The 15,344-nt window shown below is 47.6% G+C and overlaps 8 protein-coding genes across 8 annotated transcripts; 3 read left to right on the forward strand and 5 right to left on the reverse strand.

The window, feature by feature from the left end:
• Window positions 1-1,271: 1,271 nt before the first annotated feature.
• On the reverse strand, window positions 1,272-1,968 carry POX_f07399 (uncharacterized protein; the record flags this gene model as incomplete). Its single annotated transcript, XM_050116202.1, has 3 exons — window positions 1,272-1,559; window positions 1,610-1,845; window positions 1,896-1,968. 3 exons carry the CDS (start codon window positions 1,966-1,968, stop codon window positions 1,272-1,274), a joined length of 597 nt encoding a protein of 198 aa, XP_049966341.1.
• Window positions 1,969-2,678: 710 nt separating this feature from the next.
• On the reverse strand, window positions 2,679-2,972 carry POX_f07400 (uncharacterized protein; the record flags this gene model as incomplete). Its single annotated transcript, XM_050116203.1, has 1 exon — window positions 2,679-2,972. The coding sequence occupies one exon, from the start codon at window positions 2,970-2,972 to the stop codon at window positions 2,679-2,681; it is 294 nt and encodes a 97-aa protein (XP_049966342.1).
• A 1,048-nt stretch (window positions 2,973-4,020) lies between these two features.
• POX_f07401 (uncharacterized protein) lies at window positions 4,021-4,395 on the forward strand (the record flags this gene model as incomplete). The annotated part of the gene is made up of 2 exons (XM_050116204.1): window positions 4,021-4,038; window positions 4,090-4,395. The coding sequence occupies 2 exons, from the start codon at window positions 4,021-4,023 to the stop codon at window positions 4,393-4,395; spliced, it is 324 nt and encodes a 107-aa protein (XP_049966343.1).
• Window positions 4,396-6,214: 1,819 nt separating this feature from the next.
• Window positions 6,215-6,601, forward strand: POX_f07402 (uncharacterized protein; the record flags this gene model as incomplete). The annotated part of the gene is made up of 1 exon (XM_050116205.1): window positions 6,215-6,601. The coding sequence occupies one exon, from the start codon at window positions 6,215-6,217 to the stop codon at window positions 6,599-6,601; it is 387 nt and encodes a 128-aa protein (XP_049966344.1).
• A 917-nt stretch (window positions 6,602-7,518) lies between these two features.
• Window positions 7,519-8,169, reverse strand: POX_f07403 (uncharacterized protein; the record flags this gene model as incomplete). The annotated part of the gene is made up of 1 exon (XM_050116206.1): window positions 7,519-8,169. One exon carries the CDS (start codon window positions 8,167-8,169, stop codon window positions 7,519-7,521), a length of 651 nt encoding a protein of 216 aa, XP_049966345.1.
• Window positions 8,170-9,525: 1,356 nt separating this feature from the next.
• Window positions 9,526-9,969, reverse strand: POX_f07404 (uncharacterized protein; the record flags this gene model as incomplete). The annotated part of the gene is made up of 1 exon (XM_050116207.1): window positions 9,526-9,969. The coding sequence occupies one exon, from the start codon at window positions 9,967-9,969 to the stop codon at window positions 9,526-9,528; it is 444 nt and encodes a 147-aa protein (XP_049966346.1).
• Window positions 9,970-10,636: 667 nt separating this feature from the next.
• On the reverse strand, window positions 10,637-11,131 carry POX_f07405 (uncharacterized protein; the record flags this gene model as incomplete). The annotated part of the gene is made up of 1 exon (XM_050116208.1): window positions 10,637-11,131. The coding sequence occupies one exon, from the start codon at window positions 11,129-11,131 to the stop codon at window positions 10,637-10,639; it is 495 nt and encodes a 164-aa protein (XP_049966347.1).
• Window positions 11,132-14,661: 3,530 nt separating this feature from the next.
• On the forward strand, window positions 14,662-15,042 carry POX_f07406 (uncharacterized protein; the record flags this gene model as incomplete). The annotated part of the gene is made up of 1 exon (XM_050116209.1): window positions 14,662-15,042. The coding sequence occupies one exon, from the start codon at window positions 14,662-14,664 to the stop codon at window positions 15,040-15,042; it is 381 nt and encodes a 126-aa protein (XP_049966348.1).
• Window positions 15,043-15,344: the final 302 nt, after the last annotated feature.

The following is a 15,344-nucleotide window of genomic DNA, read 5'->3' on the forward strand; positions in this document are numbered from 1 at the left end:
TGTATGGCACTATAGAAGCTGAAAGTATGCTCAAATTCACTGATACGACTTGCATCAGGGTCTGAAGTTTTCAACCACTTCAAGATGTCGAGTAAAAAGTCAAGATCTTCGTCTTTTCTCACACCAAGAGAGGTGTGAAGGAAAAGCCAATTTGAAATTAGTTGCTCCACGGTTGAATCTCCCTCCAAGTGTAAGAATGGAAAGACAGCTTCGCTGTCTACAAACTGAGCGCATTGATGGGTGAGATTCAGAAATGGAAGGTATGCCTCATGAAGCCGACATTCTCCTGGGAGGTCGACGTCACAGAGCCGGCTGGCATCTGTTTCTTGAAGAGCTTGCCTTGATGACTCGTTTTCGTTGATGAGATCACCTTCATCTCCCCAGGCATATCTCAAAAACCCAAGCAGCTTCTGTGGTCGGTGTTTATTCAGGTAGCCCCAGGTGGAAGAGAGACTCTGACCATCCTTGGCGATAAGCCTCAGGGTTTCCCGTACGCTGACAATCGTTTGTAACCACTGAATTCACGAGGAATGTATAGCACTTGGTGTTTCTGGGGTGTCCTGGAGGTAACTCGGATGAAAAAAAGGCACTGTCATGCTGGGCAGGCTATCGGTCGGTCCCAGGAGAAGCTTTGGGCCATACGGATTGTTTGATGGGTCTATCAGTACTACCAAAATTGCCGATACCGGACCTATCTCCAGTCATCAACATGAACCATACAGTGAGAGCGGATGGACGCACATTGCCCCTGCCCGGGCCTTCTCTTACTGTGCATCATGTGGCAACTTATTCGTCCCATAGCCGTATAGTCGCAGATACAGGTCGTCCCAGCCTTGCCATGTCTACCGCGGGGGACCACAGACAGAGCTTTGGCTTCGCTCCAACACCTTCTCAGCAATTCTCATCGCTAGATTCTCGCTTCACTGAGCAGGGCTTATTTTAGTGTCTACAACCTGATTATCGGAGAATTTTCAAAACCGAGTGGAGTCTTAAACACTATGAACGTCGCTATCACAGTTAGGATTGCAAAAGTATGGATCTTGCTATCGTTCAATGGCAAGGCTCTCATTTACTATAGTAGGTTGGAGGATTTTACAAGGAGGATGCTAATAGAGGACGTGAAAGCCATATCGCGGTGTAGATATTTTAAGCACGCACGCAAATTTCAAGCGAGTCTGAGAGCATAGCTCGACTTCCAATCTCTAGCGACTAGTCGGGACGCGCTATAGCAACTCATGTTCTTCTGGCGCTCACATAAATCGAATCTTCCGTTAGATTTCTTCTTGGTATACCTGCAATAATTGGAGAGCATTCGAGAGAACATTGGCGGTACGGGTCAAATCACCCTTCATTGAGCGATTTTGAGACCGCATTGTCTCTATTTCGTTTTCGAGGTCACTTATCCGAACTTGCAGGTCTTCTCTCTCGCTTTTAGACTCTTCAAGCGTCGTCCGCAGACAGTCCAGCTCATCGTGGAGCTCACTATTAGCAGACTCAAGATCGCGTATTCTCGAGGTGAAGGAGCTATTCACTTCCTGGTCTCTATTGAGGGTCTGCGACTCCGAATCCGTTAGTAGCAGAATAGCCAGAGTGGAAATACTTAACGTACGTCTCCCCTAGTGTGATTCGTCTCAGTCCTTGTTTGAAATCCGTCGGTAGGCGTAGTTGCTTCTAGTGAGTAGCCAAGTTCTTTGCAGATTATTTGTAAGTTTTTCACGCTGCTGCTGCTGAGAGGTGATTTCAGCAAGAAGGCCATTGGTTCCGCGATAGACCATGCATATCCATCATCCGGAGACGGTTGGAGTCGAACCTGGGCCGGGTCGACCACAACGCCAAGGCGATCATCTGCGGTCAAGGGGTCAGTGTGAGGCCCAGTCAAGACGCCGCAAACTTACAGATATGGGTAGCAAGGGCATCTCGACACTGTCTCCTCCATGTAGAGCGCTTCTCGTTACTGCTATTTGCCATCTGCGACTAGGGTAATTGACGCTTAGGAGTTGTAGCGATACTCGATTGGCAATCTGTCCTCGGTTATCCGGTTGATATACAGTAGAGACGGGCTTCCGACCGGCCTAGGGCGAAGTTCAGGGGCAGCAAGAAAGCAACCACATTAATTGTTCGGATTAGAGTGGATTTTCTGATACGCTAGGGGCAAAGCTAGTACTGTCCGCTCTGGTAAGCGCTCGAGTTCGTGCCGGTTGTTGCTTCTACCTCTAGTCACCAACCCTCTCTCACCAACCCTCTTTATTCACCAACCCTCTCTATTCACCAACCCTACAGTCACGCATCTCGCAAACTATCTAATTCTACCGGAATTCCCTAATGTGCAATTCTAGCAAATTCTTGAGTATGCCGGTGCTTTATCTCCGACCAGTGCACGGTGAATCTCTACTGTTGAAAGGGGCTTGCTTCAACGGTTCCTCCCCTTAGCATGTCCGGACTACCGGGCCCACTCGCCCCCACCCAAACTCACCTTCACCGTTGAATATTTTTCTACACTATGAGTTTTGAACTTCAAATTTTTCTAGTAAGATGATGTGGTAGGCTAGTAGTAAGACGTTATGGAGAGTGGAGGCCCTAGTCTTGGGCGTTTAAATCTGCTTTGGTTCACTTACTGCTTGGACGGCTTTACTTGATTCTGCGCAAATACTGTTGATAGATATTTACGTCGTGCGATTCTAGTCGCCCTTGGTATTATGTGATGTTACTGTGCGGCTCCTTCGGGCCTTATATGTGGAACCGTGTGACGGCTCGTTGTTCTCCTCTAGCAGTGTTGGAGTGAATAAATGATAGGTTCTATTCGGGACTGTTGCGTGAGAGCCCCTTGCGTCGGGATCACGATATTCCGCGCTAGACATCGCACACAAATATCGCCTGGCCTTGCCCTCTCTCGAAAAGAATATCGCCGTTTCGAGGGAGCGCCGGGCTCTCTCCACGACGGTTTCTTCCCGCCCACCGCGGAACCCTCTCATGTATTTATCACGTATGCTCCCGCATAGCTACTTTTCCTCCTAAAATATATGGAGTGCCACGGGCCCGCCTGCAGGCCTCACGGCGCTGTAGCCCTCCGTCTTCGAGGCCTACATCGCCAGTGTTCAGACCGCAGGTGCCCCGTACGGGCCAAAATATCTCATCCGTCTCCTGTGCTAGTGTAGCAATGGCTGGAATAGATATATATTAAACAGGGGGATGCACTGACGGCAGTCCGAGCAAAACCGACAGGTCGAGAGATGACGAGACTTATTATTTTGGACCCAACGGCATTATAAAAGAAGTGAAGGTCCGTCCACAAATTTAGGTGAGCCGCAGCAAGCTCAAATTGATTGTTGAAAGCAGATGCCAAAGTAGTTGAAACAGAGAGCTAAATTCGATTTGCATCAAGTAGTACTGCTTGATTGTGGTTATCACAAACTCTCATACATTGACAGCTCTGTACCTGCCTTGAAACCACTCGTGTTCACCACTCGTGTTCACCACTCTTGTTCACCACTCTTGTTCACCACTCTTGTTCACCACTCTTGTTCGCCACTCTTGCGCATCACTCTCCGCTTATTCTAATGTTTGTCGTTGTCCAAGGGGACGTTAAAGGCGTAACTATGTCAGAGAACGCAAACTTCTCAGGCAGGTGAATTGGTCAAAGCTGGCGGATAATGTACGATGGACTCACAATAGGGCGTTATATCCCTTCACCGAGGTATTTCCTAGTTCACCACAACTCTGAGATCATTCAAGCTTTACCTCTGGAAAGACCCCCTCAAAAGAGTGATGCTCACTGACTTCTAGTTCTTCGTAGTAGATGGAGGCTGCAAGAAACACGTACAGGGAAAGAATATTTTCTTCAACCAATCGTTCGGAGGAGTCCCCACAGGCTCATTCGGATTAGATCTTGATGTTCCACCGGACAGATACATATAGCCATATTTAATGCAATCGGCACTCTGGAAAAACACTGAATGCCACTGTACCACTATCTTTCCTACGCTCTCTTTAAACGCAGCGTCACGCTTGGTAATCACGAACATGAAGATGGACGATCAGGTAAATGCAATGCCCTCCATACTCTGTGGAAGCATTCTCTAACCATGACAGGGTATTCTCCGTACCGTGGCAAGGCTTGACTCGAGAGCCCTTCGAGCCGAACAGGCATACGCGAAGCTTGAGCAAAAGGTCAGGTCTCTGCAAGAGAGCCTCAGGCTGTCCAAAGAGGATTTTGATCATGTTACCCGTCTTCTGGAAATTTTCTATGAGCTCAACCAGAGGACTGGGGCTGTTGTGGACTACTTGCTGCGGGAGCGTGCGGCGCCAGAAAATGAAGGGGAGCCATTGTCTATCCAGGTTATGCTAGGAACTATTTTTAAAAAGCTTGGGGAGGATGAGGAAACCGAACAAAGTTGAGGCCTCTATTGATGCTGATCCTGTAGCGGGCAACGCACCTGACGGAATCCGCAATTATGGTGCTACGGATCACCTATGCTTGAAATGAGTCAGCCTTTCGCGGTATGTTTTACGCACACGGACTTTTTTATTATTTTATTGAAAATATAACGAGCTTGCAATGGAAGTCAACAGCTAGGAAAACCTCAAAATGCATGACAGTGTTTCGATACAGAGCAGCATGACAGAACCTTTTATTTGCTCAGACACTCTACTTCAGTCAATGCAGCCTAGTGATATTTCTTTGATTACCCAGTTAGATGGTCAGTTTGATTTTTCTGACTTAGAAAATGACAGTGCTGCTTATGAGCGTGATCGCAGCCGTCGCTCAGCCGCCCCTTCTCCAGAACCGCGCCCGTTTACAGCAGAGACAACGGTAAGTTAACCGTATTCTCCACTGGACCTATGCTCACGTAAACAGAACTGGCAGAACGATCATGGCCCTATCGCTACTGACTTGGATTAGTCACGGCATGTCTGTGCGAAGAGCCGTGAGACGTCCATGACGTGCGGGTCACCGCATTTTCAGATACATATAAGAAGAAACGATTCGATTCAAGGGGTGATTTATCCACGAATTGCTAAATTGCCATACTTCTTTGCTTAGTGTATATCCAACATGTCTCTTAATCCGGTACCAGTTGACTTTGAGCGGGAAATGTGTGATTCTTACGTGTCAGTGTGACAGAACGGTGGGCCAAAGAAAACGGTCCCAGGCGTCATAGTTTTTTCCCTGGCGCACGAGTGCATCAAGTTGCCTTTCGCTCTGCAATAATTGGTTTGCCCATCTGTTCGCACATTCTGTAACTCGATCCCGGTAACCACGGCAATTCTCGCACAGGAGATATCGAGCTGCCTGAGTGACGTTTCTGCGGAATTGGCTTTCGGAAGAGACCCGTGCCATCGTCAAACAAATTGCCCCATGGCTCCGCGATTCTTTAGATACCTCATTAGAGCATTGATATCCAGTAGCATTCCACAAGCATTGGGTATGGTGAAGCGGGTCCCCCATAACACGACCAAAAAGGTTGCAAGTTTGAGAGTGCAGGGAGATCATATCAGTGACCTGAAGGCGAATTGGATAGAATTTAGACATGTGGGATAGTGATCGGTGGGTGGAAAGTCCTTCTTATAGAAGTCTGTACGACACCAGCCTATTCAGGTTCCGTGGAGATTTCTTAACTACTGGGATTCCAACGCAGCGGGAAAGAAACGTGACCATTCATCTTCCGCTGGCGGGCTGAGGGTTTTCAATTTGGGTGCTGAAAAGATCATCAGCGCACGATGCAACCTGAGCACCGACAAGAGGAAGGTAAAACTAGTCCTGACTATCTTCCCAAGTAGGCTTCATAGAGTCCATACAGCCGTGTGTCTTGTTCTCTTCACAATGTGCGCTGTTTCCCGACTGCCGACGTTCAGCCCCGATGGTCAGGAAATGAGCTACGTGCAACTGGGTTGATGAAGGAGCACTGCGTGGCGACAACCGGCTGAGTCATTTGAGGCTCTGATCATTCAATAAAATTATGGGGCATTAGCAGACAGTTTAAGTAGCTGGTATGTTTTGTGCGGTATATAGAGAGGCTCGATGGAGGGCTACTCGCCAAATATGCCGAAGGATCTAACCAAACCGAGAAAGCCGTGACCTGCCGCCACAAAATGAGGTCCACTGAAATGCTTCTCTATAAGACAATTGCGTGATGATTACATGTTCACGATATGAATATTTAAGACTCGGGATTTCTCAAACCAACCAGAAATCAAACCCCAATACCGATTAAAAATGCATCATAGAGCCTTGCGGGCCGGTCACCGCACAAGCAATGCATCTGACGCGACACCTCTGATGCCACGTCAGAAGGAGACTCATCTTGGGAAAATGGTCCGGTACTCCCCCCAAGAAGCCAGTAGAACTCGCCAGAAGAGTTCTATGGCATCAGGCAATGCTGTCAAATCCCGCATCATGTTCCGACTGCCAGTCTGTGACAAACTTCCTGCGCCTGAAGCCTGGTGGGGGCCTTGCCGGACTGAGAGGACGAAAAGAGGTCAAATGAGCGAAGAACCAGGAACCAAGTCCCCGGCCGAAAATGAGACAGGGACAAGGATGTGGTTGCTTAGAATGGCTGAGTCGGCTTCGTCCGATGCCCCATCGGCGGAAGTTCATCATTGAGGGAAGGCACTCCGTGCGTTCCGGCCTCTAGTTGCTTTGCGTGGGACACAGCCAAACCATGTTGCCTAGAATATGAGGCTCAATCCATATTTCAGTCAGATTGTTCATGCTTAGAATTTCTTGTGCCCGTAGGATCGTCTTTTTTTGCCCGCACTGCGTAACTAAACAGAGGTAGCCTCAGAAGTAACGGTGCTTGGGATTACCGCTGCAGGTTGTAACATCTATACTGACTACTACCAGCAGATATCCGGACTATCGTAGCCCACATTCCATTCAAGGCCTGTAAGACAAGCGTGCGTCCTGAAATCCCGGGTGGGACTACCGCCATCTTCACTCTGAGACCTCTCTTTCAAACCTCCCGATCCCAGAGTAGCCGCTTCGACCAACCTTTAGCGATAAGGGCTCATCTGATGCTGGAGTTTATAGCTAGGGTCGGGAGCGCATCCCAAAGGAAGACAACCATTTCACCTAGGTAGATCCCAGGCGTTTCAGACAGGTGGGTGCAGAGGGCTTCTCCTGTAACATCCGTTGTCACGGTGCCAATTATCAGAAGTTCTAGTCATATTTCAGGATTGACAAAAGGAGCGAAGCGCGGCAAGCATAGAACTCAGCGAAGCTACGCGTGGCAATACACTAAAGAGCGTCACGACAAAAGAGGGTCATGGACTAGGCGGGCACAATAGCCGCGAGTAGAGCCAGGTTTCTTGCTTTTCTATATCTATGAACCTGTTAAAATGCACCGGAACAGGCTCCTCAAACTTCTGCTGGGTGAAATAAGGCTTCAGAGTAACGCCTTTGCCATTTAATCGAGCTTGGGCTTTGCGGCCTTCTAAGACTAGCCGATTAAGCTCCTCGTGCGGTACCACCACACGTGGCTCGTCGTGCGCGTTGAACCCCAAATTCATGTCTGGCAGCCACTACGCAAATTTTCGTAGCGACTCGATGGTCCCATCTTCCTGGAAATTGCCTTGGCCGCCATTCTTGTAAATTGGCAGACCATGATGAATAGTTACCTCCATCAGGACGTTTGGGCGTCCTAAGTCCTCTCGGGCGCGCGCGCGGATCGTGCTCGGAGCGAGGCCCCAGAAGGGAAGAATGGCATGATATATATTGTGGAACTCGTCGATCATCATCGTCTGGCGCTCCGTCACGAACTCGTACCATTTATCAAAATAGGGAGGCGGCGGCATCTGGTAACGCCGGCGGTATTCGGCAACAGCTTCATCGAGAGACTGGGATTGAGCGTCTCGGGTCGTGTTAAACGATTTCTGAGCATTTTTGGCAAGTCGAATAACAGGGTGGTCACAGGAGTGTCCGTCACGGATGATGCATGGTCGCTGGAAAGTGACGGTGACGGTAGCAAGGTACATAATAACCAGCGCGGCCAAGATTCCGATCAATACCCAGGCCTTTCTTCTCACACGCGAATAGTAGTACATAGACTTTTCCCGCACCTCTTCCAGCAGATGGTAGGTGTAGTCATTCCAGAAATCCCTGCGAAGTGGTTCTATCCCGTTCTGTCGCGTCTGGGACGAACCCATCAGCAAGCGACATAAGGTCGTCAGCATCTTGAAACCTTCGCGAGCCAATTTGGGGAATGAAGTGCATAGCTTGAATAGAGGTTATAGTAATCACAACCCGTGAAAATATGTATTGCAAAGGATTAAGAGAATCCGAGAGAAATTCGCAAACACAAGTAGCATGGCCATACACCGGTGGTTACCTGAGTGAGGACTTATCGTCGCCGGAGTGCCCTCATTCCCTATCGTTGTTCCTTTCACCACCCTCTCCCACGTAGGCAACACCCCCAGTGGGGGCGGGTCTGCCTAAAACACCAGATCCACATGTCCTCACCATGGAACTTGCTGCTCACCCTGATCCCCTCGTTCTGTGGGCGTGCTAAAGGTCGATTTCACTGCTGGGTTGGGCTGCACGGACATAGCTTTGGCCTGTGTTAGTCACCAACGTAGGTGATGATAGTTCGACATCAGTTGAGTCTGTCCTTTTGCCTCCCAGAGTCTTGTTGACTAAATGATGGAAGCTCATCATCGGGCCAGATCCTGTCAGGTCGTGTAGAAGTAGGGAAAATCTATAATGAGACTGAGATGTTGCTCGGATGTTCATCATCTTGTCTGATTCGGCTGTCTATTCTCAGATCAGACACGAATTACTCCTACAATACTAGCTAGCAAATCGGCCAGCTCAACAGAACTTGGTGGGTAATCATGCGCACTGCGAGGATGTTCCTTCGCTCTTCGTTGATGTAAATCTTGGACCAACCGTGGAGGATAGCAAATATTGCCTTACCCGCAGTCGATAATATTGACAGTAATTCAAAAGCTGTGCTCTAGTACCAGTCATTTTTAACTTCAACACGGGACCGAATTTCCTAAATTATCCTAATAAACGGGTAGTCCAATTCTGGGACAAGATCGTTCCCCACTTATGTTTTCCGTGAAGACAAGATGAAGCTTTACCTACCTGTCTCTTTCTAACAGGAATGGCCTGCATCAGCTATGAATTACCAAGGATTTACCAGCTAATGATAGCAACGGAATCAAAAAGGGGCAATGCAAAGATGGGCTGAAAAAAGTGTTGATTCTGATGAACTAAACTACTGAACTTCATGGGGGTTGAAATACCCATGAGAATACCAATGACTCGGGGGTTACTAGCCCGAGGGGTCCAGATATAGCAAGAATCTATAAAAATTAAAGAGGGGGTTATTAAGGGGTTGCAGATCTCAGCCAGCCATAGTTGCATCTGACGAGTCAATACAATGCCAATATCCATTATCCTGACACTTTCTTATTCTTTCTGATAATATACCAGGTGAAGTTCAAACTGATCTCCAAACAATTTTATTGTTAATTTAGAAATGCGGAGATGATTTTTGATGCTGTGGCTTTGTTCTTGATGTATGATCAAACAGGGTAATGACGAAGGAAAAGACGTTGTGTTTCCGCCCAAGGACCGTCAGGAATCATATCATATGGAAATTTTCCATCATCAGACGTAGCACATCGGTCAGCTCCCGCATTCAGTGACTCTCCAACTATTTCCCACGTCCATCTCTTCGTGACTGCTATCTGTAGGGGCGTATATCCGGCAGAGTCACGAGCATTCACATCAGCTCCGTGCCGAATGAGAAGTGCAGCCATTTCTCGTACTTCCAGAGGAGAAAGAAACCTTTCATCGAAAACATGGTGAAGTGCAGCTTTCTTTTGCAAGTGTCTTGAATTGACCTGCGCCCCGCGATCAAGTAGGATCTTTGTTACTGAAATGGAGCATTTGCGGACGGCCAAATCAAGAGGGGTGAGCCCGTCGATGTTCCGGAAATTAACATCAGCACCTAATGACAGTAACATTTGGACTTTCGCTGTCTCATTTTCCTCGTCACCAAAGATGCGTTTGATGGCGTAGAAAACCGGTGTTTCACGTTGCTTCCCCCCCCACCCAGTTCACGTCAGCTCCGTTTTCAGCCAGTCAGCTTATCATATCGAAAGAAGAATATGGCGATAGAGCAGCTAAGTGAAGAACACATTCGCCGTCGGAGTTTTGCGCCATAATATTTGCTCCAGATTGAAGGAATGTTTGGGCTTGTTTTATGCGTCATTGAGAGATCGCATAGAGCAAAGGTGTCTGCTGCTTAGAGTTTCGCATATCTATTTCAGCTCCGTGCATCACGAGCGTTTGGATTATGGTTCTGTTATCATTCCTTAGGTTCTTAGGGCGGATCGTGTAGAAACGAGCTGTCCAACCATTTCCAAACCGGTAATGATTCTGAAAGTTTAGGTTGGCGCTATTCTGTGACAGTACTTGAACAGCCCGTAGGCATGAATGTTCAGTTACTACCTGAAGGGGAGTTCGTCCAGTGCCGTCTTGCGAATCCACATCAATGCCAGAATGCAGGAGTGCTTTGATAACTGCAGATATTGCGTTCTTCGATGCCGCGACATGCAATAGATTCATCCCGTTGCGTTCCAATATATGTGCATCAGCTACAAATTTCAGGAGTAGAGCCGCCTTGGACGCCTAGTTTGATCGTATGGATTCCAACGGAGGAGACAGCTTATCAAACGCGACAGAATTAACCTTGGCTCCATGGTGAAGCAGCATCTTGGTGATAGCGATGTCGCTGCGTCCACTGGTTGCCAGTTTCAATGGCCTTCGAGAACGGAGGTCGGCTATATCTGGAGATGCTCCATTCTCTAGCAGAAGCTGCACAATACGAGTATGATTGTGACTTATCGCCTCCAAAAGCCCTGTTGATTGCTCGCGGCCATGTGATCGGACATTGACGTCTGCGCCAGCTGCCAGCATACACTGCACCCCTTTTTCGTTACCATGACTCGCGTACCACACGAGGACAGACCCTCCATCAGATTTGATGTTTTTCTTGAAAAACTCGCCAATAAGAACGTTGTACAGCTTATGGTTTGCTCGTAGAAATCTGAATAGGTCCGTCATAGAATGTATATGGCCTGAAATGAGGGATATTATTTCCGAGGGCAGAGCATTGAGAGACATCGTGGCACATTTCCAAAACTGAGACTTCGAACTTCAAATTTAAGGGAAAGGTAAATCATATACAGGCGAACCTTGTTGCAATTCAGAGAGCATAGGACCTAGCTATCGGCCGATCTTCGTAGGAAACTAAACTAGCTGGACGAGCTTCACCAAGGGAGAAAAGTCAAATATGTCATCCACCTGGTCCGGTGAGTCAACAAAGAACTCGTTGGTGAAAACAATATTGACCAAATTCCCGTGTCCCGTAGGACTTGCAAGAGTTATCAGCGGCAACCTAAAGCGCTAGGACCGAATAGAAGGTAAATGTAAATGCTAACGAATTTACCGCCTCATCGACGTAAATTTGTCCCACTGACCAAAAGACAAATCTGTCTCCGGTCTAGCAAGCCGTGCAAGTCATGGAGGCTCGCAAGATGAATCTCGGCGTGGAACATTCTAATACGCTGAAGAGGATGGATAGCCTATCGTGAAATTATAGGAAACACGGCCGATGGGAGGAGGCCGAGCAGCTTTTTGTGCAGGTCATGGAGGTGAACATGACGAAGCTCGGTGCGGACCATCTCTCCACTCTGACGAGCATGGCCAATCTCTCTTTTACCTTGAAATATTCAGGTCATAAACCCGCGCCCTTGATTTACTACGAGATTGCCTGGCCAGGCAGGAGCGAGTACTGGGGCTCAATCACCGTCAGGTCTTATCTGATTCTGAAACATGGCTGGAATGGGAAACAGAGAAGTAGGCAGATCTCCCAGGAATGAACACTGGATTGAAACCCGCCGGTCCCGAGGAGAGTCACTTCTATCAAATTTCTGCTCTGCAGTCCTTCCGCTCGTTGTGAAGCGCCGTTCTCGCGGTAGCTCTGCAGACATCTAGAAGCTCCCAGGACCTGGGTTTTATCAGCCCCTATCAGTTGCCTTACCTGTGCTCATAAATACAAGACTGGAGGGCTTTCATGTTAACTGCCTTCTTTCATTTTCTGCTCATCCTAAGGTCATTATGGAATCTGAGGCTATTCAGTACTCAGCTTTAACCACACTCTTGTCTGTCGTTCTCGGGGCAAGGGTATTTTTTTGTATATACGACTACCGCAATACCGACTATACCGACTATACTTTGTTGATTTGGCTCAATGCATAATGCTATTGAGCTGTTCCATTGTGAGCTTGGCTTTGACCTGCAGAAAATCGAGTGAAAAGAGCGTTGCGACCTTGAGAGCCCTCATTTCGATTCTAATACCGGTGCCATGGGTAATACCCATGAATGCTGTGATGGCAGACCAGAGCTAACTGTTACGACTTAGTATTACCAAGTGAAGCTTCAATTGAGCGGATTAGAGGGAGAGACTCGCCTTGTTGCGGCTGGCTTGGCAGTCTTTGTGACTTCTTGTTTGATTAAAGTCACTGCTGCCATGATCGGTACCTTCATTTACCCCTCAATGTGGTTTATTGTGGCCTTCCTGCTGTGTGTTGACTACCTAGCAATGTCTTTCTTCTACTGGTGGTTACGTCAGCGTACCCTGCAGGGATATCAGACTCGAGCTCAAGTAAGCCACATTGCAGCCGTACTCTCATTTGCTTCCGTTCTACTTTTAGTCGTCACCAGCATCGGAGCCATCTTGCACAGTTGGTTGTTATCATTAGAGGTAAAAACTCCAGCGTATTTATAGTGAATAGACGTGCGCTGATCTAAGCAGCTCCAGATTCCTATCATCTTAACCGCCTCACTTTTGTTGCTTCTTCAGAGTGGAGTGCATCAAAACAGGTCCAGAAACATTTTTGTGGCATCAACAGAGAATGCATGAGTGCTGCTGGTTTCGGTATATACGATTATCTTCAACCTCGATATCATCTCTCATGTAACATGTTTGTTCACCGAATCTTTATACTGAGAGAAGTTACGTACTCACTTTCTGATAGTCATGCACCTTTAAAAGTAGCCTCTGACCAAGAGTATGTGATTTTGAAGTGATGGAGCGGTCTACAAAAGTCGACATGTTGATGGGATTGAGGCCTGAGAGGCAAATTGAGGGAGCCAATCGTCGTCTTTAGGATTCCATGTGGATTTATCGTTGTGCGACATATCTAATCCAGGCCGTCAAGAATCGGAAACTATCGGACAGATATGAAGAAATTGCTGATTTTTCCCAAGCGTCGCATGAGCTTTGCCCTTATTTGAACAAAAAAGACAGAGCTCGTACCAACTCAATAGCGACAGGGCCAGATCGGCTTTACAGTTCAAAATCTTTTGCGGCGAGACCACATCCAACCATGATCTGCCGACCTCGTACCGAGAAGAAGATCGGCTTTGTTTTTATCGTCATTCAGTAGACATTGAAAAAGAGATGAAGTGCTATATGGTCGTGGCCGGTGAGTGACCGTCGTGACTGACTAGGTTCCCCTGGTGAAGCAGATCTCTCTAATGCGTGTCATGCAGTGTGTGCCAGGCAAAAGATGCACGAGTCAGTGAGGGATTGCGTGCAGCCCCATGTCAACAGCAATCTCAGATCATTGAACTTTGACTTGGGGCCGTGTCGTGTGTAGTCTGAACATGACGCAGCCAATTAGCCAGTCTCGCCTGACACAGCAGCCGCGGGATAAGCAGTCTCCAGTTTCCGCCCGTGTACTGAACGAGAATGAAGTCGACATAATTCAAGAATTTTTTACTTCTCACTCCAGATTATTCGCAGTACAGGAAAGGAGCGATGGAAACAAATATTAGAGCTTAAATGATACGGTCAGCCATCCTTTCTTGTCATTTTCCAGACTGCAAAATAGCTTAATTGACTCTAATAGGATTCGCGCTAATTCCCACCGAGAATCATGGTCCATAAACTGCTCCTTTTTCCGTCATATATCAATCTGCTGGAAGTTCCGGAATGGCTACCACCGGTGTATCCCACCTCGTACTATAGAGCTTACACTTCGTCCGCCGGCGAGAACAGATGCCGGTCGCTGGGAAACTGATCGGGTCATTAAAGTGCTTTCTATGGTAAGAGGCAGATCTACGGCCGTGGCAGATCTGGCATCGAAGTGCAACAATGGACGACGGTTGTGGTCTATTATCCTCCTGCGGCCAGAAAAGGGTAACTGTGGGTGGGCTCTTTTCTGAACATGATGGTAGCCGTTCCCTTGCCGTTCTGAGTCTGTGTCCGTTAGGAAGTTTGATCAATCGCGAAAACCCAGTAAGATAGAAGACACAACTACCTGCTGTTGATCCACAAAGTGGTACCCAGAAACCAACGCATGACGGAAACAAAGGAGGAATCGAAGGCAATTCATCCGATTTAGACAATGTAGGAAACTGGATTATTAGTACCTACCCCGTGCTTCAGGGATGAGGACGAAGAGCAGACAGAATAAGACTGTAGCCAGGGTAGATCAATCACGCCAATCTATCATGTGCGAAAGACCTATCCATGATCGGAGAAGACCTTCGCGTGTGGGAAAGTTTCTTCCCTTCGGACAAACAGATGGATTGTTTAAACACTAGTAGGATTTCATTCTCAACGTTATGTTGAAGGTTTGATGGTGATGAAAGAGAGAGCTAGGGACAACCAGGTCCTGCCCTCGCAGTCTTCCACCTCTGCGGCTGCACAGGTTTCTGCTGACTTCCAGTCCATGCAATCTCTAGGTCCGCTTGAGATCCCTGGACCTAGGGATGAAACAGTCAAGGAGTATGGTGAATTGCAAGTGTCAAATGTCACTGATGACACTCTCAAGGCTGCATTTCGAGAGATCTGTGACATGATGATCGATAATGGTCTTGATCTTGAGCAGGTCTACAAGGATCAAGACCCGGCATTCTTTATCGGAAAGAGCATTAAGATAGGTATTGCTCGACGGTTCGTAGAAGACATTCGGCGCTGGGTTGAGAACATGAAGAAAGCAATCCCCATTTATGAGATAATTTAGCAACTATCCACTTTGTCGTTGGCGTACATGGCGTTTAGGAGGTTTAGTTTAACATATTGCTGTTGACCGCAGGTGCAATTGACATATTATTGGTTTCACGAGTGTTGATTTGTGTAGCTGCAATTGTTGTTTTCAGGCTAATACTGTAATTGAGGCCAGGAGAAAAAGTAGCTTAACTCGTTCAACATCATTTCCACGAACCATTACTACGGCGTTTATTGACGGACTTAGACCGGATCTCCACCATCAGTGGCGCTGACTTTCACTAATAGTGTAGGGATAGCTATCAGAATACTGAGTAG

Source organism: Penicillium oxalicum, chromosome VI (assembly GCF_001723175.1).
Source record: "Penicillium oxalicum strain HP7-1 chromosome VI, whole genome shotgun sequence".
In the NCBI taxonomy this organism is placed as follows: Eukaryota; Fungi; Ascomycota; class Eurotiomycetes; order Eurotiales; family Aspergillaceae; genus Penicillium; species Penicillium oxalicum.